Here is a 26,260-nt window from a genome sequence, read left to right on the forward strand (position 1 = left end):
CTGCCAAATTTGCATGTGCTTCTTCTTATTTTGGGGGACAGTGATGGTAACACCTGGTTCTGGACTTACAACTGATTTCTTTTTCTAAAAAGTATTTTGCAACTTCTGGATTAGTTTTTTTTTAGTGATTTTTTACTGATAATATGTAAAGAAATAGAAATGTACTTGGTTTTTAACAATGAAAAGTACGTTTAATAAATGCTTATAAAACGAATATATCTGGTTAATATTGCTGTGCTGATACTCAGAAACCCTTCTTAGCAGTAGAATTGCAGAATTCCCGTGGTGAGGGCTTTCTCCATATATGGGCCATTATTTGATGTGATGAAAAGAGAAAGTGTGCAACAGTAAGATTGTTAATTAATTTAGCCTAACAAGATGAAGATAAATGAAGCAAATCACAGACTGAATGGAGCAAGAGGTTTTATTTACAATTTAATACATTTTTACATAATGCAGATTTCACTTGATAAAAAATAGACGGATTCCTACCCCCCAAACTTGCTGACAGAAAGTACACTCCCTCCCACTATCATTCAGCACTGAAATCCTGACCTGACTTTACAGAAAACATGTTCTGTGGCTCCATATAGAAGACGCTTTTACAGTGTGTAAACAGTGCTTTTCTACTGCTGAGAATTCTACACTAGTTAACCTTTAACTTCAGTATTTTATTATTCTTGTTATAGACTAGGGATGTCCATAAGAATAATTATCTGGAAACCTTTGAGTTTCTTGTTCTCTTGGTTATCCTGAGACATCTTGCTGCAGTTATTTAATAATCATTTTGTTTTAATCTTCTTCTTTTAACTAAAGAAGCTCAAAAGTGAGAAAATAAGAAGAGCCATGAGCCTTTTTACATATGCTTGAGTCTGTAGCAATTGTGCAGAATTCTTAAATTAGCATTATTTTTAAAAGTCTCCCTTTCAGCAATTAATGAGCTTTATCCAGTATTTGACCTTTTATCATTCTTGCTTTCTGCTCAGAAGTACTTCCTTCCTTCCTACAGTAGCTAGAAAAGACTGTCTCTTATGTTACTGTAGGCAGTGGTAATAGGGCTCTCGACAAATGGTGTTATTATGGTCACTATGTATTTATCTCAGGGGTCATGAACAAATCCATGCAACTGCTTCTAAGGATTTCAATAAATAGGACTTTTTATCCAGACAATCGCCTTTTATGTTACTTTTAAACAAAACTACTAGTCCATCAAGAGTTTCAAAAGAAAACAATTCTACAGAGTGCCGGTATGGCCGCACAGACCAATCATCATGGCACCCATTCTCCAGTCCTTTATTTTTCAAGTCCACAACAATAGGTTGTTGATTCAATGGACAAGACCAGAACAATCAAGTTCTCTGTTTAGCAGCAGTGCAGCATTTTAATGCCCTTCTCTAATAATGGTCTCATTATTGTTATTCTAAGACTGGGCCTCAGGAGGAGGAATATTTGCTGGAGGTACGTCATTATTTTGCAAATTTCGATTAGCTCATCATGTTGTCTGTAGTGTGAAAATCGTAGCTAATTAGGGCAGCCAGTTAGACTACCAGCTTTTGAGCTTATGAGTTAAAAGGTAGCATACTTGATAGGCCAGTGATGTGAAAAAGGTGGTAAAAAGGAGGATTAGAGCAGTTGCCTTAGTAACTCCAACTTCCATCTGTGAGGGAACAATGGACTTGTGTTTCTCCCCCACCTTGGTGTAAAAATTGGTTTTGTTTTGAAAGGACAGAGTTCTTTTTATGACAATCTGGAATTCAGCCCGACGGAGTGTAGTTTTAGTTGTTAGGAGAAACCATTGGGGATAGGAGAGATGAAAGGTCATGGTGAGCTTCAAGGACATGAAAGGTTGTTGTCTCATGTAACAATGGTAGATTGTTTTTTTCTAATATTTCTAGCCAGCCCCTTGGTCAGGTGATGGAACAAATACCTACAGTTTAGTCAGGTGAAACAGGAGGGGGAGGGGGAAGGAAAGGAGAAAAATAGAGTTGGAGAGAATTTTTACTTTGTTAGAAAAAATAAAAGGGTAATTTCAATTTGCTTTTATTAAGCAAAGTGATATTCCTTTGTCACCATCTCTGAGATTCCAGTGCAGTGGAATCTGCACTGGATGGCTTGCCTCTGTGGGCCATCACATCTCTGGGAAGCTCTCCAATGTGTTAGGAAATGTGATTTAAGCTTTCTTCCTGAACTCCCAGGAGGACCAATGATGTGATACTTAACAATAAATTTAGTTGTTGTAGCTTTCTCACATTATTGGTGTTCTTAAAAGGTTTTCCTTCAAATGCACAGTGAGTAAAATGAATGAGAAATATGAAAGAAATTTGTTTCAATGTTCTACAGGGTTTTATCATAAATTCTATGACTTCCATCACAGGAAGTTTACAGGAAACTGTTTAGATGTTGCTGCAATGGCCACACAAATTTTCCTTTCTGTACATAAGAAAATGCCACAACTTGAAGAGCTATTAGGGTTTTGTGTTACAGGGGAGGTGACAGAAAAGGACTGGATAGAGTAATGTTTTCTAAAAACTCTCACAACTAAATCACCTTTCCTGGGTTTGAAATTCTTATATTTTAACAAATAAGTGACTTCTATTTTTCTTCCCTATCAATTGAATATTAAAACAGTTTATTGTGGGGTGTGTGTGTGTGTATTTACAACCGAAGATGATATAGGAACACTATCTTTTAAAGGAGAAAGATTATCTTTTGATGATCGAAGGGACCTTCATATTTCTTCCTCTCTATTGTCTCCAAACAACCCTTGTGTAATTGAAGCTGGATTGGGACCGGGGGGGCTGGGGAGATTTTCAAATTCTCTTTTAATCTCACATCTTTTTTTTTTTTAGTTTTTCTAGCCAACTGTCCTTATTGTTGTAAATTTCCTTTTCTTTACTTTTGAGAAGCTGTGTTCCTTTAATTTTTTATAGGCACATCATAGACTTGAAATCATAATATCCTGAAACTCTAGATTTGAAGACTTTAGAGGTTATCTAGTCTAATTCTTATATTTGAAATATAAGAAAAGTGAAACCAGAAAGTTTAAATAACTTGCCAAGGGTAACTCAACTAGTTAGGGGTAGACAAACAGATGCCATTTTTTATTCTATTTAAATATAAAAACTTGACAGGGAGAATGGAAAAGTATTTTAGATTATGTCTAACTTGTTGACTGGCTATTTTAGTAATTGAGGTGAGAGGGAATAAAGCTAACATCTTGTAGTAGTAGTATTGGGGCTGGGATTTAGGATTTTTATAACTATTAAAGTTCCATTTTAAATAAGTGACTTTTTTCCCATGACAAAAGCACCAGCCCGAGTAGGGAGAGATGTACGCTAAGGTGCTAGAATGGCATTCAGAATCCGAGTCTTTCTTTGGTCCAGGCGCTGTGTGAGACACTTCTTTACACATCATTATTATTTAGGAGTTAAACACTTTTTCTTTCCAATGTGGCAAATTAGTTAACTGTTTTGTGCCTCAGTTTTTGCCTCTGGAGAAAGTGACCTTTAATACAATCGAAAGTTATTCAATTGTGTTAAATGTTGTAGGGCATAGTAATGAGTATATAATTGAAAAGGGCAATATACATTTCATAGAATGAATATAAATTTGTGCTTTATCCAAAAATATATCCCACTGTAAGTATGAACCATGATAGTTAGGGCAATATAAATGGCAAAGTTTATTTTGGAATTATTCAAAATATATTTAGAAAATTTTGAGTTTATTTAAGCATAGAGGAAAAATAAAATAATCATTTCAGCTTATTTCACAAAAAATTTACTCCTTAGTCACATTTTGATAGATTTTATTTCAGTCTTTAACCTATGTATGTATGAGAAGTGAGAACATGTCCAGCTTGTTTACTGCCCTCTCTCCAGTGCCCAGTACACTGCGTGGCTCATAGTAGGTAGTTGAAAAATAGTGGTTGACTAAATGAAAAAAAAAAGTAAAAGTGGGCCATGCATTAGATACATTTTGTATTTAAGAAATCATTTTATTGTATTTCCCCATGTTAATAGGAAACATGATTTTTTAAAATTTATTAATTTTTTAATTTAATTATTGTTCAAGTACAGTTTTCTGTCTTTTACTTCCATCCCAGCCCACCCCCCCCAGTGCTCCCCACCTCCCTCCCACTTCCACCCCCCTTAGTTGTTGTCCATGTGTCCTATATTTATACTAGTTCCTGTAAATCCTTCCCCCTTTTCCCCTGAAATTCCCTCCTCTCTCCCCTCTGGTCACTGTCCCCCTGTCCTCTATTTCAGTGTCTTTGTTTTTATTTTGTTTGCTTGTTTGTTTTGTTGTTTAGCTTCCTGTTAAAGGTGAGATCATATGGTATTTGTCTTTCAACACCTGGCTTATTTCACTCAGCATAATGCTTTCAGGTTCCATCCATGCTGTTGCAAAGGGTAGGAGCTCCTTCTTTCTTTCTGCTGCATAGAATTCCATTGTGTATATGTACCATAATTTTTTTGAGCCATTCATTTATTGACGGGCACCTAGGTTGCTTCCAGCTCTTGGCTATTGTAAATTGTGCTGCTATGAACATTGGGGTGCAGAGGTTCTTTTGGATTGGTGTTTTAGGGTTCTTAGGATATAATCCCAGCAGTGGAATTGCTGGCTCAAAAGGCAGGTCCATTTTTTGTTTGCTGAGAAAATTCCATACTGTTTTCCATAGTGGTTGTACCAGTCTGCAATCCCACCAACAATGGATTAGGGTCCCCTCTTCTCCACAACCTCTCCAACACTTGTTGTTTGTTGCTTAGGAAACATGATTTTTAATGACTACACCATATAGTATTATATGGATGTGCCACAATTTGTTTCACCATTACATTATTGATTTACAACTTTTCACTGTTACAATATGAAAGTTAATTTATAAGGATATCTTTCATTTATAATTAAAGTGATAAAATTTATGGATTGGTGAGAAAAAGCCTTTATGATCATAGAACCCCACCAAACCTAACACCTTTTTCAAGACCTTCCTTAGATGGCATCTCTGTGAGGTCTGCCTTGATCACTGTATTTTAAAATTGCAGCCTTCCAAACATTCCTGATCACCCTAATGCATTTCTACTTGTTTCCATGGCTTCTGTCAACTTTCAGTATGCTGATTTGCATATCTATTAAACTTATTTGTGATCTTTTTCTAATATTTCCTAGAATATAGACTCATATAGCAGAGAATTTTTGGCTTTTTGTCACTCATATTTCTCAGTGTCATGAGCAATGCCCAGAATATAGTGGGCTTTGAACAATATTTGTTAAATGTGTTTATCAAAACATAAAGAGATCGAAATGTGTATTTTTTAAGTCAAGAATCAAACCTTTTTTTTTTACATAGGAAATTCTCATCAACCAGTTTGTATACTGGTTAAGGACTTCTGCTTTTTCAATGCTAATATGTGCACATTAATCCAGTTAAATTAAGTCACAGCACTTGACTAAATCTTAGCCATGTTGGATGCCATCTAAATGTCTTGCAACAAATGCCCCAGACTTTTGCCACTTGAAATCACTCTGATTCTAGATTTAGGGAGATGTTTTTGAATGAGAAATGTCACCAGTCACTCTAAATGATCCTTATTCTCATCTAGTAGTCCTTTTGGTAGGCTCTTAATGTTTGTGTTTGACCTGGGCAAACTCAGGTTAATTTGATTATTTATCTATATTTGGGAATGATTTTACTTTATTCTCTCCATAACTGATATTGGTCCTATTCTTGAAATTTTCTTAGGAAATACATTTTACAAGCTCCTATTTATTTCTTTTACTGTGTGTTATTTATACATTCCTTTAAAACACATCTACTATATGAATCAGCAATTTCATTTCTGGTTATTTATTTGAAGAAAATATAAACACTAGTTTGAAAAGATACATGCAGTCATATATTCATCATAGCATTATTTACAATAGCTGAGATATGGAAGCAGCCTAGATGTCCATCAGCAGATGACTAGATAAAGAAAGGCACATACACACATAATAGAATATTACACAGCAACGAAAAAGAATAAAATCTTTTCATTTGAGACAATATGGATGGACCTAGAGGATATTATGCTAAGTGAAATAAGACAAGTACCATATGGCTTTACTTATATTTGGAATCTAAAAAAACAAAAACCAATCAACCAACAACACAAAACAAAAATAGACTCATAGAAATAGAGACCAAGGGAATAATTACCATAGGGGAGGTGAGTGGATGGATAAAAAAGGTAAGAGTGAATATAGTCAATAATGTTGTGTAAGTTTGCACAGTGACAGATGATTACTAGAATTTGTGGTGTGATCCCATTGTACAATAGAAAAGCATTGAATCACTATACTGTACACCTGAAACTATATATATATAAAGTTGCCACTTTGTATCTTTGTAGATGTGTTCATTTCTCTTGATACAATAGTAATTTATGTAGCTATGTATAATTCATATAGTAATCTCCTATTTATATGGTATTTGTAGTTTCAAAGCTCTTTAATAAATATGATGAGGTTTAATTATCAAAATAATTCTAGGCACACAAGGCATGGTTATTATACCCATATAGGGACCAGACACATAGAAATTAAGAGACTTAATCTAGGTCATTAATACAGGAAGTGCTAGAGAGGCAGGAGAAACCCAAGTCTTCTGAGTTCTGTTCCAGCACTGTTTCTTTTTAGTCACTTTAATCTTTTCTCTGGGTTAAATAATCGTTGGTTGTATTTAGCTTTAAAAAAGGTTCTTTCATAAAAATAAAACAAATGATAAGAATTAAAACATTTTTTATTTCATTCACCTCATCTACTATTCCAGTTCTCAAGGTTTTCTTTTAGTTTTCCATGTGTTTTCTTTTTCTAGTCATTTTCTTTTTCCTTACTCTGACCGTGAACACAGGTTTCTGTAGCAATTTGTGAAACTACAGGCTGCCATGTCTGTCTTTTCACCTTTTAGCTAGTTGTTCTTTCACATCTCTAGATGTGACTAAGCAAGTCTTGTTCATCACAACAGGTATAGAGCAGACTGGTAGGGATCCACTGGGATGGGAGCAGCCTTGGGAGACAGGTAATACAGCAGACAAATTGCAGTAGCTAAAAGATGGACAATGAACACCAGTAAGTATAGTCCATGTATGTATAAGAGAGGCATGAAACAGGAGATTAAAGTGTTTCATAAAGCAGACAGAGCAAGAAAAGTCTGGGGTAAGTGGTACTTTGAGATTTAGGCAGCTAGGCCACAATAAGGCCATAGACACCAAGTGGAATTAAAGGACAAATTTCAGTTTCCAAGTAGTCTGCAAGTGGAAGGTTATCAAGACCACAGATGGGTCATGGTCTTGGATGGACCGGTGCATTCAGGTACAGGAAAACAAGATAGAATCCTAGTTATTGGAACCACAGCAAAAAGTCAAGGTCAAACTTGCAGCAAGAGTAGTTGATTTCATTCTGTGTCCAGATTCCATTCTCTGTTGGTGTTTCTTTTAGGTATTGTCAGAAATGGTCCTAGGGCAGTGGCTCTCAGTCTTTTAATGTACCTGAGAATCCCCTGAGGTGCTTCAGATTTCTGAAGTAGGACCTAGGTGTCTATATTTTTAACAAGAGCTCCAGATTATTCTCTTTCAAGTGTTTGCAGACCACATTGGAGAAATTTTCCATAGACAGATGGCACTTACTGTATGATAAGGAACCAAGTGATGATAGCCACTGAGAGAGGAGGCATTTAGAGGTTGAATGTGAGACCTTTCCACTAAGAGAAAAATGTATCTATTATGCCCAGAGCTGATTTGTATTATTTGAATGTAAGAAAGCAGAAAACATGGGCTGATAATGCACTAGACTGGTGTGTTGGAAGCTTATTAGGTTTTCTGTTCATGTCTCTGGTTCCTTATGTTTATGGCCTGAGTGCTTTTGTAATATCTAACATAAAGATTTATTCTTATTGGTATAAAAAATAAGGCTGATTGTTCTTTTGTGCCTAATCTAAACTGTCCCTCATTTTTATTTTCCATTTTTTGTCAGTGTAATTGAATTTCATCTTTTTCTTTCTGCTTCATAAATTGGTTAGCATGCATTGGGCAGACTGTTGTAATGCTAAGGGTTAACCAGAAGAGAATTACAAATGAACTATCTAGAAAGTTGATTATTAATCCAGCTAGAGAAGAAATATCCTTTTACTTAGCAAGAATGAGTATCCGAAGAGCTGATAATATTGTTCAGGCAGTGAGGTGGAATGGCAGAGCTTGGTAAGTAAAACAAAACTTGGAATTAATTTCTTATAACCATTTTCTAAAATGCATAGAATTTTGATCCATTTAAACAGTTAAATATAAGATGAATTTACAAGCAGCCGGAAGAAATCTAAAAAGCTCCAAATGTATTTGTTACTGAGATCCCTACATAGACTATCGGTAAAAGTTAACTGAAAAGTATTTACATAAGTAGATAAATATATTTAATTTTGAATATTTATAAAAATACATGATTAGATTTGCGATTAAGAACAAGGAAGTGGGCATGGAGGAATGATTACCAAAGCAATTTAAGGCCAAACCTCAAACTGAGGCATATTGAGTGACAAACTTGTTTTTTCAAAAACAGGAGCAAATTCTGAAAATATAATTTAGAATATAATGTTCACATAAAGATTCAGTGAGATAGTTTTTAAACTTATAGGTAATAACTGTCATAAGTTTTCTTATTTTCAGGGCCGTAGTACTCATTTCATCGTGATGTTTAATTTAAGGGCCTTTCTGAAGACAGCTTTTTTATTGTTTTTGTGAGTTGGAAGGAAGGAAAAGTGAGAGGATCTGTGCTATTTGTACAAAGAAAATTAAGTGAAAAGATATGATTTTAATAATGTTCTCGCATCAAAGACTGTTCTTTCTGTTGTAGAAAAATTTTGATGTCAATATTCAATTTTATAAGATTGAAATTTTGCATGAATTATTTGATATTGCAAAAATGAGCCTTTTAAACACACTATTGACCATACTGGATATTATTGCAGCTGTGCAATTATAAATACTTTCAATGTAGCATTGTACTTAGGAGAGGTTAGCAAGCTTACTAAACTTACCTTAAATTGTAATCATGTACTGTCAAATGCAGGTTCTGACCTTTTCTTTAAAGTATTTCTTTCCTGGTAATAACAAGGCCTCATTAACATTTTGTTACTTACTGCTTAAATAAGCACAGAAAAAGTGTGCTTTTGAAAAATTCAGTATTGGAAATATATGTTATACGTGTATATGAGTTTTTGTGTGCGTTTGTGAGTATACATAGTACATATAAATTCAAAATACCGGAGCACCATTTGGCCATATACATTCAGTTTTGTTTTTTTTCTTTAGTTCTAATGTTCTGACCCATATTAGGACAGGGGATATAGAGTATGATAAGTACTATTGTTAACTATTATTAAATATATTTAACAACAGTCGAAATTTATTGAGCTCTTGTGTGTTAAATGCTATGTTAAATGCTTTATCTCATTTAATCATATTAACCCTCTAGTTGTCAGAAAGGTACAAAGATTATAGTGTATGATAAACAAAAGGTATGCTAGTTACAGAGATGCTAACATCTGATGCAAAAAGTTTAGAAAATAAAGGCCCAGGAAACAAAGTGTATAAGAGGGAGGTCCTTGAATTCTGTGTGCTTGTCTTTCTCAAAATGAAGAAGATTTAATATGAGCTTGGTAAAGAAGAGGAGAAGGAAATGAGCTGGTGAATTCTTAACATTCATTACTTCTTTAAAAAATTTATTATGAAGATTTTAGTCATACAGAAATGTATGAAGAATAGGTTAAAATACCTATGTTTTTATGAGAAATAAAACATTAAAAATATAGTGAAAGTGTCCTGTGAATACTTTATCAGTTTTGCATCTCCCTTTCTTTGGGCCAGAAGTAAACCATTCTTTTGAATTTGGTGTTTGTCATTCCCATGTTCTTTATACTTCAACTTAATTCCATATTCATTATAGGAGGAAAAACTCCACTTACCATTTTTTTAATCCAAGAAAGACCTTTTCTTGGATTCCTGTTACTTTTTAATTAAGACAAAAAATCTTTAACATAATTTACAAAGCCCTGGCCCTACATAATATTGCTCCTGCATTGTTAGCCTCAGCTCTCGCCTTTCTCCCAGTGGTTTCTTTTGAGTCAGCTGCTATACTGGTCTACACACTCCAAGGTTTTTCTGCTACAGGCTCTTCACATAATGCTGTCTTCTCAACTGGAATATACTCCTCCCTATTCTCCTTCAGAATAATTCCTTCTTAATAGGTCCCCATTTAAATGTTACTTCTTCAGAGAAGCCTTCCCTGATTCTTTCAACTCAAATCTTGTCTGCCTGCCAAGGTCTTACTTCCCACCCTTTAATTTATATCATAGCTGATATAGCAATTAAAAATTACATGTTTATTTCTGTGATTTTTGTTTACTGTCTGTCTTCACTATGGACTGGCCTATTTTGTTCTTACATGTTTTTCCTAGTATTTAGCACACATGGTCTTGTACTTACAGGCATTTAATAAATATTTGTTTTTGTTATCAGGCAGAGGAATGTAGTGAATGAGAAAGAGGAAGAAAGGGATATTGAGAGAAAGAAAAAATGGCAAACATAGAGTCTGTGGGTTAGTTTGTACATACTGTTTAGGTAAAATAATGCAACTTGGTGCTAGTGAAGACTGGGGTAAGGGAGGTGGTAGGGATGTTTATGTTTCTTATCATCTAACTGTAGAATATGTGACAGCTTTTCTCCTTTGTTGCTTTTTGTTTCTCAGCGCAGTCTTTCTACTTTTGTGTTATCCTTTTTGTGAATTTGCATTCTTGGATGTAAGAAAATAGCTTTCAAATTCTAAACTTGTAGAGCAGCCCTAGTGGCTATACTTTTAATGTAGAAACACCATAATGGGCTTTAAAAATCTGGAAAAATGTAGGACACACAGTTGAAAAAGTATATCTGGTACTTTTGCATAGGAAAGTCATGAGGCCACTAAGAGTTTCAAGGTGGATAACTATAACTAAAATAGTTATAATGGTGACAGTTACTATAATATTAGTATGCAGTTTGATTTTTTTCCAAGAGAATATAGAAAAGGTTATAAAAAATAAAAAGAAAATGAAGTCAAGAAGGCTGGGGTTTTCAAAATGTCAGAATATACTTATGTTTTACTCTGTGTAAATCTGTGCTGGCATTTGAAATTAAAGTCCAAGGTTACGAGGTTATGCTGAAAAAATTGTTTTTTGGTTGGTGGTATGAAAAAAGGAAATAAAAAAGAGAATTTAATTGAAATATCATAGTGTTAAAAGGAGGGGATTCATCCTGGCTGATGTGGCTCGGTTGGTTGGAGCGTCTTCCTAAATGCAAGGGTTGTGGGTTCGGTTCCTTGTTGGGGCAGATGCCTAGTGTGGGTTTGGTCCCTGGTCAGGGCACATATGGTGGGAAGCCAATCAATGTTTCTCTTGCATCAATGTTCCTCTTATTTTCTCTCTCCCTCCCTTCCCTACCTCTCTCAAATCAATGTAGAATATCACATTTGTGGTCATAGAAGCTGCCATTATTATTAATAATATTGTATCTTATGTTTTTATTGCTCTTTATACCTTTAAATGAACTTTTTCATGTTATCTTATACAAAGCTTATAGTAACACTGTGAGATAATTAAACCAGGGGTCTTATTACCTTTGTTTCATAATGAGAAAAACTAGGACAGAAATGAAGAAAGAGCTGGGACTAAAAGTTAAAAAAAATCTAGGTATAATTCTCTAGGGAAGACTAATAATCCCTCCACCTTTGCCCCCCAAAAAAGGTTTAGATTGGAGGGTATGTTAGGTTCTTCTGAGGACCAGGATGAAGTAGGTAGATGTCCTTTGTAGGTTTTCTAGACTTGGACATTTTCCCCCTAATTTCCCAAAGATGGAAAGTAGTTAACCATGTCCAAAGAAATGGAACCGATATGGTTAAATGCATATAACTAACAAACACATTGCTAAGCCCATTCTAAATTAAAGCTTATTGGATAAAGTTTAATGAGCCTAATATCTTAGGGGTCCAAAAATAAGAAGAAATAAGTGTGAATTTATAAGAATGAAATACCACAATCTGGAGAAAAATGAACTGTAGCTCAAATGAAATCATGTGATGAAGCAGAGGGTACAAGCTTCTTGGGTGTAAACCCCAGTCACATGAATTGCGGATGGATACTTCTGGTGCTCATTTTAAAGCTTCTTTAAAAGAAAATTGGATAGGCAATATGTATGTCACATATAGGCGAGTGTGCAGGCAAGCCGAGGGATACTTCTTGAAGACAAATGCCAGAAGGTCTTTGTAATGATTAGCCAAGAGGGCTGTTTACTGCATTAAGTTAAAAGCCAAATCTTGTATTTTTCAATTGGACAAATAGCCTGCTTGCAGAGAAATTAAATTTCTCACTCTGGGCCGGTTGGTAGACGCTTCCCTTAGGTTGAAAGAACCAGGCATGTTTACTCAGAAGAACAGAAGTCTGAAGAGAATCTGACAGCTGCCCTGAGATGGCTAAAGCGCTGCCATAGCGCAAAGTGCAGCCTATGGAGGCCAAGCCCAAAGCAGCAGGTGGGAGTCACAGGGAGCCAGAGCCACAGGAACAGCAGGAGGAAAACTTCACAACGGTTACGGTTGTCTAGAAATGAGATGAACTTCCTTGCTGAAGTAGTGAAGGCCTTGTTACTAGAAAGCACTGGGGAGAAATATTAAGATGCTGAGTTATACCAAGTTATTCCAATATTTAAATGTGTAAGATGTCCTGTATATCACCTGGCTAAGACAAGTAAGTGTGCCAATGTGAGGCCAAGAATGAACTTCATGAAGGCCAGGTTTACTTTCTGGATTGCTCATCCATATTTACTCTAATATGTTAATTAAAAAATCTACATATTTTTAACTGTAGGCAGCCATATGATAACCTGAAAAGTGGGAACTTTAGATTTCACCAGCTACTTCCAAACCTCAGAACAGTTAGTTAAGAGACTGGAATTGTATTAAAAGGGGAAAAATACAAATTAATTTATTTCTTCATTAGGTCCAGATCTAAACAATAAGAATTTAATCTGAGTTGGATAGAACAGATTTAAAAATAACACTAAGTTCATTTATTTATCTTTAAAAGGTTCCCGAGCTAATAGTATATTAGTAACATAAGGGATTGCATTTTTAAGTACCTTTTCTGTTATTTCACTTTCTTCTTATTGAATTCATACTTGCATTTAAAATTAATAATATTTTCATATTACACAAGTAATATGCAAATATGTTTATTTTGTAGAAAAGTGCCCGGCCTATGGCAGGCAATCATTAAATGATTCTTGCATAAATAATTATTGGAAAAACAAATGAAGGAAATTTTTCTTAATTTGTCTCTCCACCCTGAATTTGATTTTTCTGCCCAAGCTTATTTACTATTTTCAATCTGGTTTATATGCTTTCAGACCTCTTTCTATATAACCATATACAAAAATATGCACTATTATATAAAAATATGCAATTTTATTTTGTGTGAGGGTACCACTCCTCCTTTTTACATATATTACTTTATACTTTATCATTTTTTCATTAAAATTATGACTTAGACTTCATCGTCACCTTATATAGCTTTACCTTGTTTTCTTCTATGTAGTACTTTATGCTATGCATGTGACATTGTTATATTGATAGACATCTGAGTTAGTTCCAATTTAAGTATTTTCAGTTGAAATTTTAGATATTTAAAACTTGGGGAATGACAAAACTTTTTTTTATTGTTGTTCTATTACAGTTGTCCCAGTTTTCTCTGTTGTTCTCCACTGCCACGCCCTCCACCCCTGCTCCCAGAATGAATCCCCACCCTATTTCCATGTCCATGGGTCATTTATACCTGTTTCTTGACTTGACTCTTCCCCTTCTTTCCCCTCTTATTCCACTCCCTCCCTCCTTTGGTTGCTGTCAGTCTGTTCCTTATTTCCATGCCTATGGTTCTATTTTGTTCGTTTGTTTTGTTCATTAGGTTCCTCTTATAGGTGAGATAATATGGTATTTGTCTTTCTCTGCCTGGGTTATTTTACTTAGCATAATATTCTCCAGTTCCATCCATGCTGTCATGAGAGGTAGGAGTTCCTTCTTTCTTCCTGCTGCATAGTAGGGAATGGCAAAACTTGAGTATGTTCTTCTAAAATATACAAAATAGACATAGAGGATGTGCATTTGGTGGGGTTAAAAGAATTAAGGATATTGTAGGCAAAAGCACAGAATGTGTAAAGGCACGAAAGAGTGAAAAAGAATGCTAACATTTAATTCTTTATTAAGACAATACAAGGAGTCTTTATTATCAGAGGATAATTGGCAGTGAAAAAAAGTCTTTTATAAAGTAATTCATTTAAAATTGAGTGGGCATTACAACTATAAACTGTGGACAAATCATGAAGAACAACTTTTTGAAGATACTGGAGAGCAACCAAAAGCAGGCTAAATCTTGAGAGGTGGTGACATTTGGAAGAAGGGAGAGGGATACAGGATGGGGTAAGTTGGTCACTTTTAAAGCCTCAGAATGAGGGCAGGCCCCACTCTGTGCCAAACAGGGAAAGCTAATAAAACTGCAATAGAAAATCAGCAGTCTTTCTGGCCTGAAGAACCAGGGAGTAGACTTTGGGGCAACTATACCTTTTGGGAAGTGAAAAGGTAATCCTAGAAAGAAAAGAGACAAGAAAGGGAGTCCCACATTCTGTGTGTAAACTTTGCCCCAATTTCTGACAGATCCCCAAGCTGTCCATGAACAGGATAGTCTTTAAAAGCAGCCTGTGTGAGGCTAAAAGAAATAAAGAGGTATCTGAACTGCTGTCCACTGCAGGAGAGACAGAAAATGCTGTTTGGGTGTAAGTGTGTAAGCATTTTGTTAAAACAAACAAACAAAGGTGACACTGTGTGAAAGTATTCAGAGTCTCCAAAATATGATAGTAATGATGTCTAAGATCTAACCCAAAATTACTCAACATGTGAAGGATAAGGAAAATGTGAAAAAAAGTAGGGCATTTTGGAACACAGGTTGAAATTACAAAAAGAAGCAAATGAGAACTTAAAGCTAAAAAATATAATATCTGAAATAAGAAAATAGCTTGACGGGTCAATCAGTAGAAAAAGGATAACGAAAGAAAAAGTCAGTAAAATTGAAAATAGATTAATAAGAAATTTCCTAATTTAAAGGACACGGAGAAAAAAAGAATTGAAAATGAATATAGTATGAGGGATATGTGGGATAATATTAAATGGTCTAACTATATAAGTCCAAGGAAAAAAATCAGAGCAATATCAGGGCAGAAAAAAAAATAATTGAAGAAACAATGCCCCAAATTTCCCAAATTTGGTGAGTTAAATTTCCAGATTCAATGACTTTAGTGAACCCAACACAGCATAAATGCAAAAAAAAAAAAGCATGCCTAAGTACATTGTAACAAACTGCTGAAATTATGAAAATTTTATAGGTAAAACTTGTTTCTTTTATAAAGACCAAGAACAAAGAACACAACTTACCAATATGAGGAATTAAAGAGGAATTATGACTATGGAAGTTATATAAATTAAACAGATAATAAGGTCATGTTATGAATATATTTATGCCAAAAAATTATACTGCTTAGGTGAAGTGGATAAATTTCTTGAAAAATACAACTTAGAAAATGGACACAAGATGGAACAGAATACCTAAATAAAACTTTATCTATTAGAACCTCGATTTTTTAATTAAAAAATAAAACTTTCTATAAGAAATCTATGGATCAAATGGTCTTACCAGTGAATTCTATCAAACATTTTAGAAATAACACCAATCTTAAGTAAACTCTTTAAAAAAATAGAGGAAGGAGGAATAATTCCAACCAATGAGGCTAGCATAATCCTAATACCAATTCTGAGAGAACATTTCAATAAAGGAAAATTTTAGAACAATGTTACTCATGGTTATTGATGCAAAAATCCTTAATAAAACTCCTGCAAATTAAATTTAGCAATATGGGAAAAAATATATCATGATGAAGTAAGATTTATCCCAGATTGCAAGGTTGATTTAACGTTTGGAAAATCTCACCATATTAACAGCTTAAATGAGAAATATCATATGATCATTTCAATAGAATAGGAAAAAGTATTTGACAACACCCACATATAATTAAAAACTTCTAGCAAACTAGGAATAGAAAATAACTTTATTAATCTGAAAAGGGCATCTGTGAAAAACCTACAACTAATACCATGTTTAAATGGTAAAATATTGAATGCTTTCTTTGTATGATAAAGATCAATTTTTAATTTTTTTAAAAAATATTTAATTATTGTTAAGTACAGTTTTCTGTCTTATACTCCCATCCCAGCCCATGCACCCCCCCACTGCTGATAAAGAACAATTTTATTAATGGCCATGCTCACTCATCCTACCTGCCATTGTATTGGCTTTTAACTATTGTCGTGGAGTAAGGAAAGGAAACAAAGTAAAATATGAAAGCAAAAAAGTGGAACTATCTCTACTTACACCTTTGCCAAGGTCATATGACCCAAGGTCTTTTTAAAAATTTTATTTATTTTTAGAGAGAGGGGAAAGAAAGAAAGATAGAGAAATATTGATGTGTGAGAGAAACATCTATCAGTTGCCTTTTACTCTCCCAACCAGGGACCTGGCTTGCAACCCAGGCGTGTGCCCTGACCAGAAATCAAACTGGCAACCTTTTGGTTTACAGGACAACACTCAACTCATTGAGCCACACCAGCCAGGGACCTTTTGCATTTTAATAACTGAGTGGGTAGGGATCAAAATTTCATGGTACTCAATGGGCAAAAACTAAAAGTGTTTCCCTTAAGATCAGAAACAAGACAGGGCTGTCTGCTTTTACCACTCTTATTCAGCATAGTACTGCAAGTCCTAGACATGACAGTTGCACAAGAAGAAGAAATAAAAGGCATCCAAAGTGCAAAGGAGGAAGTAAAACTGTCATTATTTGCAGATGGTGAGATAGTGTACATAGAAAACCTAAGACTCCACCAAAAACCTCTTTGATCTAATATATAAATTCAGCAAAGTGGCAGGGTACAAAATTAATATTTAGAAATTGGTAGCAAAAATTTTTTAATTTATTTTTTAACCTTCACTTGAGGATTTGCTTATTGATTGTAGACAGAGAGAGGAAAGGAAAGAGAGAGAGAGAAAGAGGGATAGGGAGAGGGAGAGAGAGAAACATCCATTGGTTGCCTCTTGTATCTGGCCATAAAACCCACACTCTTTGGTGTAGAGGACAATGCTGCAACCAACTGAGCCACTGGCCAACGCTGGCGGCATTTTTATACATCAATAATGAACTCTCAGAAAGAGAAATTAAGAAAACAATTTGATTTATTATTGCAACAACAACAAAATAAATTACATAGGAATAAATTTAACTAAGGAGGTAACTAAGGAGGTAAAAGACCTATACTCACAAAATTATAGGACACTGAAGAACAAAATTGAGGAAAATGCAAATAACTGGAAGCATTTAATGTGTTCATCGATTGGAAGAATTAATGTCATTAAAATGTCCATACTAGCCCAAGCAATTTATAGATTGACACATCTAGAACAAATATTCCAACAATTTATATGGAACTGTAAGAGACCCTGAATAGCTTCAACAACCTTGAGAAAGAAGAACAAATTTGGAGATATCACAATACCTGATATCCAACTCTACTTCAAGGCCACTGTAATTAAAACAGCCTATAATAGCATAAGAACAGGCATATAGATCAATGGAACAGAACAGAGATCCCAAGCATAAACCCATGACTTTACGGTCAGCTAATATTTGACAAAGTGGGCAAGAGCTTACATCGGAGTAAATACAGTGTTGGGAAAATTGGACAAGTACATGTGAAAAAGTGAAACTAGACCACTAACTTACACAATACACAAGAATAAACTCAAAATGGATAAAAGACTTAAATGTAAGTCATGAAACCTTAAAAATGCTAGAAGAAAACAAAAACAGTAAAATCTCAGACATCTCTTGTAACAATTATTTTGCCAATATATCCCCTCAGGCAAGGGAAGAAAAGCAAAAATAAATAAATGGGACTGCATAAAGCTTTTTGCACAGCAAAACATCAACAAAATGAAAAGGCAACTCACTGCATGGAAAAACAAATTCACCAGTGATACATCTGATAAGGGGTTAATATCTAAAATATATAAAGAATGTACACAGCTCAACAGTAGGAAGACAGACAAACCAATTAAAAAATAGCAAAGGACTTAGACACTTCTGCAAAGAAGACATGGAGATGGTCAATAGACATGAAAAAATTCTCAATGTCTTTAATCATCAGAGAGATGCAAAGTAAAACCACAATGAGAGGTCATCTTACACCTGTCAGAATGGCTACCATCAATAAATCAACAAACAACAGGAGCTGGTGAAGATGTGGAGAAAGGAGAACCCTTTTGCCCTGTTGGTGAGAATGCAGACTGGTCCACCCACAGGGTAAAACAGTATGGAGTTTCCTCAAAAAATTAAGAATGGAACTGCCTTTTTACCCAGCAATCCCTCTTCTGGGAATATATCCTAATAACCCGAAACACTAATCAAAAAGAATATATTCAGCCCTATATTCATTGCAGTGTTATTTATAATAGCCAAGATATGGAAAGAGCCCGAGTGCCCAAAGGTAGTGGATAAAAAACCTATGGTACCTTTACACAATGGAATACAACTCAGCTGTTAGAAAAAAGGGAAATCTTACCTTTTGCAACAGCGTGTATGCACCTGGATATTATTATGAAATAAAGCATACAGAGAAAGACAAATAGTGTATGAGCTCACTCATATGTAGAATCTAATGAACAAAATAAACTGGCAAACACAATAGAAACAGAGGCATGGGCACAGGAACACACTGACAGCTGTCAGAAGGGAGAGCCTTGGGGAACTGGATGAAAGAGGGTGAAGGGATTAAGAAAAAAAAACAAAGACATCAGAGAGGAAGGAGGGTGAGGAGTAGGTGGAAGTGGACAAAGGTGGGGAAAATGGGGATGGAAAGAGACTTCTCTTGGGGTAATGGGAGCACCATGCCATGTGCAGATGTATTTTATTGCATTGTACCCTTGAAATCTGTATGGTTTTTTGAACCAATGTCACCCCAATAAATTCAATTGAAACATTTCATGGAGAAAATGTTTTGATTTTGACTTAATCTTAAAAATTAAAACTAAAATTAATAAAAACAAGTTTATATAGTTGGCAACGTTTTGCTTGTAATTCTAATTATGCATTATTTCTTAGAATAATGAATTAACTGCATTTTTTGAAAAAATTTTTAGCTCAAATGTAATAGCATAATCACTTTTGATTGTAGTACCATCATAACAAGGATGGTCATTTTTATAAAGAAAACTTCCTAAAACCATTGATTAATCTTTTTATATTCAAATCATTCTCTTGGGATAGTGTACCACATAAACTATCACTCTTGCTAATTTTTAGTTCCTCAGTTTCCATCTAGTCTAACTAGTAATTCTTGCTTTGTCAATGATTTAAGCTGTTCCTCAACACTATGCTATATTTCTCATGGATTTTTCCACAGCTTTTGCAAGATTTGCAACTTCACTTTGCAGTTACTTTACATTTTTATTTTGAATATTATTTACAATATTCCACAAGGCAAATATACATTAATCAGCTAGCTAGATTCTCAACCTGACTGAAAGAAATATCAATTTTTTAGAATATTTCTATTCTTAGTCTCTACTTTAACCAATTAAATCAATCTTTGTGAATGGGATCCAAGTATCAATGTTTTTTTCAAAACTCCAATGTGCAGACCATTTTGAAACCTCTTAGCAGTGATTATCAAAGACACAAAGAAATTTAACCAAATGAGTGAGATAGTTGTTATTTGTGTATCTCACTTGTTTTGTTTGAGTGAGGATTAATTTTATAAATGTTAAGATTATTAGTGAATATTTTTATATGTTGATGCCTTTCACTTCCTGTGTAATTTTGGAGACTCACATAATGAATACTTGGATAGTGAGAGAATCTTCTGTTTCCATTGATTGCCAAGTATGTATGGGCCAGGAATGTAGTGGTGAACTAAAATGAATGCTGTCTCCTTCTCTAAAAGTTTATAATTTAAATAAGAGGGAGACATTAAGTATTTAATTATAATACATGCTATGAAGGGAGAGGGGACTTAACCTGGGCTTGGGATGAAGAATGGTGACTCTGCATTAGTGATATTAAAGCTTAGTCCAATATGATGATTAGGAAGTAATTTGGTGAAAAGGAAACAAAAGGGGAAAAATTTTTAAAAGCCATAAATTGGGAAGAAGGGTGTGAGCTCTGTGAATAGAAATCAGTCAAAGAAAATCAACAGAGAACATATAGAGAGGATCAAGTCTTGATTTGTTAAGTGTGTGTGAGTGTCAGAAGATAAGACTGAACAGATGGTTTGGAAGATACATTTGGAGTTTATTCTGGAGGATATGAGGAAATAACAAAGGTTATTAAAAGCAGGAAATAGAGATGATCATATTTTGTGGTTCAGACCACAACTCAGGTAGAAAAAGGAAAGATTTCCCAATGTGGTATCCTCAACTTAGCATCAGAGAAGTACACTTTTCTTTGTTTTACTTTTTCTGTACTGTAATAAAATTAAAATACAATGGATTTTTTCTCCAACATTCATTATTACTCTGTTCCCAAAGTTAAATGCAAAATCACATGTAGAGTACAAAAAAAGTCTTCACTAGCAAATCTTCAAGAGCTATACATGTACCAATTCTTATCAGTTTTTTAGTTTGTCAAAACAACTTTGAAATAAGGCCAGGAACTTTTGAGTCATCCTCAAGGGATTGACCCCAGAGAACAATGTGGCTCCCCAAACACAGTTCTCTGAAGATACTAAAGTGGCCCAAGGCAATTAAGTTGACAGCAACAAACATGAAACTGTCCTTTTAGTCTGAATGACTATGCACTAGCAGGATAGGAAGAGGGAGAGAGAAAAATGAAAATTTTAATTGAATAATATTTTACATATTTTTCTCCTTTTGACTCAATTCCACTATAAATGATACAGCAGTTGCCTGGGATTTCCACAGCATTAATTAATTAAAAAAACAGAAAATGAATCAGAACCAGAAACTTATTTATTATGCCCTTTCCTTTAAGCACCATGAAAAACTCAGTGTCTCTTGTGATCACACGTTTGCATTTCTAAGACTTGGATGTACCTAATTTAAAAATCAATTAAAATATGCTCTCAGACATAATAATACATGAAATATATTTGTTTCATTTTTCCTTCAGTTTTCTGTTAAGTGAAAGTAAATAGTGAGAAATATTTAGTATTGTATTTATTTGTATATTTGTTATTGAAAGAAGATTGGAAAATAATGACACACTGAGAGTAAAACACACCTAAAGAACGTTTTTGTTTGTTTTCCAAAGCTAAAAATGCACTTCAGAGAAAATTTTACAGGCATGATTTAGACTTACCCTTTTATTATTATGATAAATAGATTCCCCTGGTATTAATGATGTGCATTGTCTTTAGCCCACGGACAATTGGAGTCCAAAAACAGAAATGAAAGATTCATGGCTGAATCAGCTAAAGTGCCATTTAGATTGGAGATACCAAGTTTTAGGGGAAATTATGGTAAGGGTGAATTGAATATTGACTGGCAATGGGGAAGCTCATAATCTACATTCAACTGCTAGATCAACTGTGTTACTGAGCTTCGCTTAGTCCATCTCAAATCTGTACTTGCACTGTACTTTTACTGTCAATAATAATACCAATGCTTAAAGTAACCGAGAGTTTCCGATGTCCAATTACTTTGTGCCTGTTTATACTTCCACTTTTCTTTCTTTTAAAATTAGTGCTCTAGTTATGAGGGAAAAGGAAGATGACTTATATTTCTAAGAAGAAGCCCTTTCCCTAAGTGAAACAGTCCTCTAGGTTCTGCTGTATGTCTGGCATGTTATCTCCTAACTGTGTACTTTTCAACTGTGACAGTTCCAAAGAGAGATGCACACTCTAGATCAGAAAGAAAAATTGTCCTGCGTTCATTTCTGATATTTTAATTTGCTTTTTGTGCTGCCCTCTCCCTCTTTTTCTTTTTCAGCTGTGTAGCCAGTAATTACCCAGTACATATACATTTGCCTAAAGCATTCTCATTTCTATTTTAGAAGGTAAAAAGAGTGCATTCATTTTTAACTGTGCTCTCTGAAATTATGCTTGCTTATCAGTTTATTTTGCTCTTTTTCTAGAGTTGTTTAAACATTTTTTTACCCTAAAGGGAGGGTGTGTCAAAATTATTGCAAGCAAAGATAGAGGTAATCATGTGTGGTTCCTGTTATAAGCTTTGTGTTGATATTGACTTGGCTGTTTAAAATAGCACCTCTCTGATGAGTCTACTTTTAGAACTTTTCTTTTCAAGTGAATTTTTTTGTGCAACATTTAATCAATGTTTCTCACACTAGTGCAATTTGGTAATGCCTTTATTTTACTAGTATCAGTGTAGGCTATTTGAACAAGGGACTGAATACAGGAGTTAATCTCTCTATTACACATTCATGTAATTCTTAGATTTCCAAAGACTGCCTCTTTATGCACCAACATTATTTTTGATTTTACCTATACATTCTGATTTCCTGAATGGAAAATATAGAAAGATTAAAGGAGAAAATATTTAAAATCACCCATAATCCAGCAATAGCCCCTGTTAGAATTTTTCGTGTAATGTATATGTAGGTGAGGTTATAACATATCTAGTTTTTAATTGTGATTTAAAATTTTAATTTCTTAGTAGCTTATCTTGATGTCTGAGAGTTATCACTATGGACATCTGATTCCTTGGAGCTGCCCCTTTGAATTGAGGTTCTGTTAAGACTACTTATTTCTCTAACCAGTAGCCCCCCAAATGCTGTGCTTTTTGAATTCCTATGTCTGCTTTTGGGTTTCCTATCTTTGCCTTTGTTTCCAGACTTTAAGCTGTCATTTCTCTGTAATTAGTGTTTTTGCTTCTAGTCATGTGAATCTTCTTTGCATAGTACTATAAGCTGCTATTTCTATTTGGCTAAGGGCTGTAAAATTAGTTAAGAAGAGAGAAAAACGAATATTTTATAGATCCTTTTCGTTGTACAGTACTAATGTAGGTGCTTTCACATAAATTCTACTATTTAATTATCACAGCAAGTTCTTAAATTGTTATTAGTTCACTTGTTTTTAGACAACAAGGAACCATTTATTGAGCACTAACTATATGGTAGGCATTGTGCTAAGAACTTTACATATTACAATGTCAATGGGTTTATTCCTGCAACATTCCAGGGAGATAGACTATTGTACAGATAAAAAAATACCTAGACTCAGAGAAGTGAGTCTATCTTGCACAAGATCATACTAGTAGTAAGTTGTAGATTCAGGATTTGAGCCTAGATATGCTCCTCAAGTAATTAAAAGTGCTATATTTATGTCTGAAGTAAGAGTAAGTAGATACAGGAATTCTCCTTTAAGAAAAATAAATAAGCTTTAGTGTATTAAAGCTTTTCTTGAGACATCTGTTTGGGGTTTTGAGTCCTTTTTAATTCTCCTCGTTTCTCTGTTATGGACATGTAGCTGTATGAGGAGGGATCTATGGAGAAATGTAGTGATGTAAGTGTGGAAGTATCTAAGGAACTCAATATTCAGACCAAATGAATTCTAAAAGAATGAAGTTTTAAAAATCTACCCAGGAAGGTATAATTCCCATTATTGTTAAATAGACCTCTCTTTCATAATTCATAGAATCATGAGTGTATTCTTTGCTAAATTTTCTATATCAAAAGGCACTGATTTATGGAATTGCATAGAAGTTAATACAGTAATTAGCCAAAACATCATTGTATTAATTGTCCATAGCTACATTTCTTGGGGAGACAGGTTTTAATTTCAATATATATTTCTAATTATATGTGAAATGAAGGTGATAATTTCAAGGAACAACAGCCCTCAATTAGATTCTTTTATAGTAGTTAAGAACTTGGTGTTTAAAGTTTGTTTGCCTTGATTCAAGTCTCGACTCTACCATTAATAGTACATTCTTGGAAAAGTTAATTTCTTTGTGCCTAGTTTCTCACATGTAGAATGGGGTTAGTGATAATAACTATCTACAAACTAAAACCTACTCCTACATGGTTTGTTTGTTTTGAGGACTAAGTAAGTTAATGTATGTAAAGCAATTAGAATAATGCTTGTTGCATTATAACTGCTTTATAAATGTTAGCTATTATCATTTTAATTTGAATTTTTAATCATTTTTTTGAAATCTCAGAGTTCTGTACAAAGTGGTAACAATTTTATTTGTCTATCAAAACATTTTATTTTTTATTCCACACATAACCTAGTAGTGTCTTTCATCATTCACTCTCTTTCATTAAGACCCATCCCAAAGTGGCAATGACCTCACAATAAACTCTGTAACTCTATTTGTTGGATGTAAGAACAGAAACATCCTAAATTGCAGTATTTTATTCAGAATTGCGACAAACTTCATGTGAAGTATCTAATGTAGCATCTCTTTACTTTCAGATAATTTCTCCCCAAGTTGTGAGATTTTCTCTTCTTTTTGAATATATAGTATGTCAAGCAAATAGGATAACAATCCCATACAGTGGTAGACGTGAGTGTTGAATGTATTGGTATCCTGTAATTGAGAGGACTCCTTATTTATTTTCTACTTTATTATTAAAACAGAGTTGCAAAAGGTAATTGACTCCTTAACCCTCAGTATGGTGTGCATGTGCAAGACAAAGATAAAAGCTATGTTTCCTTCGTAGAAGGGTGTGGAGGTGGAGGATGATTTCAAATTAGCAATAATGACAGCAATAGAGCTTCTAATGAAGACACAGTGGCCACCAAAGGACAAAGGGGAGACGCTAATTTCTGATGTCGAGGTATTTGATTAAATACTTAGGTTTTTCTTTATGTGTACAGAAACCAGTTAGGTTGTTATTTATGAGCGGGAGAGATAGTGTGTTTGACAAAGATGTTTATTGGGTGGCTGGATGATTGGGAGAGAAGTACCCCTGAGATCCTGAAAACCTGTAATAAGTAAGGTAAAAAAATAATATATTTTGATAGGCAATGACTTTTGTTTTTTAAGACTTTTGCTTCTTTTTAAATAATGGTTAACTATGATAACTGGTTTATGATAATGGTGTTTTTAAAACTAGATAATAATATTGACTCAGAAAAAAAGTTCCCAGACATTAGAATGTCTGATATTTTTCTTTTACTACTTTATCCAAATTTTTTTGTGGGGGAAGCAGCTTACAACTTTGCCACCCTCAGGTGATTTGTATTTAAATGTTTATTTTAGAAAGTCTGGCATTGTGGCTCTGTGTGTGTGTGTGCTTGTGTGTGTTTGTGTGTGTGTTTGGATTGGAGGAGGAGATGAGAGGTGGAATTTTAAGGAAATGGAAAGCCAGTAAAAGTTGGTGTGAGGGACTGGAAAGTTTTGCACTGAAAACTAAAACATATTAGAGCATGTTTTCTCTCTTAGTGGGAAAAATGAAAGTGACTCTATTATGCATATTTCCATGAAGAATGTATATAAATATCATATGCAAAAACACAAGAACAAACAAACTTTCTGAGAGATGGAGGAAAATATATGACTTAAAATTGTAGCAGAGGTAAAGGAAAAGTCTTTTTTTGAACATACTTTTAAACATAGTGTCTAATTGGAGTAAAGTTTTAACAGGAGAGGCTGGGGCATTTATAGATTACAACACTTTAATTTTCTCAGTGTTACAAAGTGTTGATTTTGATAAAGAATTTGTTGATGCTGTATCAGCTTCTCCATGTGGAGAAGTGCTACTGGGTGATTAGTAAGAAATAGGGCTCGTAGCCAAAATTCAGAAATTTGGTTCCCAGTTTTTCTAACCTTCTGAGGAGAGGAGTACAGCTACTGCATTTTTCTGATTCCCTATTGAAGAAATTTTTCATTATCAAGGATGTCAGCTTTTTTTTCTTTATCTTTAAAAAAGGTCTATGTGTCTCATGTCATTACCATCTTCATTTATCTTTAATTAGATAGATACTAATTTTGAAGGTACTTTAATGTTAGTTTACTCATATGGAAATTTTTAAAAAAATTTTTTAAATTTAATTCTTGTTCAAGTACAGCTTTCTGTCTTATATTCCCAGCCCTGCCCCACCTGGAAATTCTTTATATTTGTATAAT

The 26,260-nt window shown here is 34.2% G+C and overlaps 1 protein-coding gene across 17 annotated transcripts in view; it reads left to right on the top strand.

Annotated features, from left to right (window-relative positions):
- Window positions 1–26,260, top strand: part of SOX6 (SRY-box transcription factor 6) — a 600,742-nt gene that overhangs the window by 181,367 nt on the left and 393,115 nt on the right. For 5 of the 17 annotated variants that reach the window (XM_037050001.1, XM_037050012.1, XM_037049996.1 and 2 more), the window contains exon 1: window positions 24,412–24,968. The exons of 1 other annotated variant lie outside the window; for it this stretch is intronic. In XM_037050001.1, the coding sequence (XP_036905896.1) occupies window positions 24,961–24,968 (8 nt within the window). In that variant the 5' untranslated portion in view covers window positions 24,412–24,960. Of the gene's footprint in view, window positions 1–8,165; window positions 8,241–22,180; window positions 22,224–24,410; window positions 24,969–24,996; window positions 25,131–26,260 lie in introns of those variants that run through there. 11 more of the 17 variants (XM_037049995.1, XM_037050003.1, XM_037050011.1 and 8 more) reach the window with 6 other exon arrangements.

The sequence above is a fragment of the Sturnira hondurensis genome, unplaced genomic scaffold (assembly GCF_014824575.4).
Source record: "Sturnira hondurensis isolate 20B ecotype Veracruz unplaced genomic scaffold, ASM1482457v3 Scaffold0006505, whole genome shotgun sequence".
Classification (NCBI taxonomy): domain Eukaryota; kingdom Metazoa; phylum Chordata; class Mammalia; order Chiroptera; family Phyllostomidae; genus Sturnira; species Sturnira hondurensis.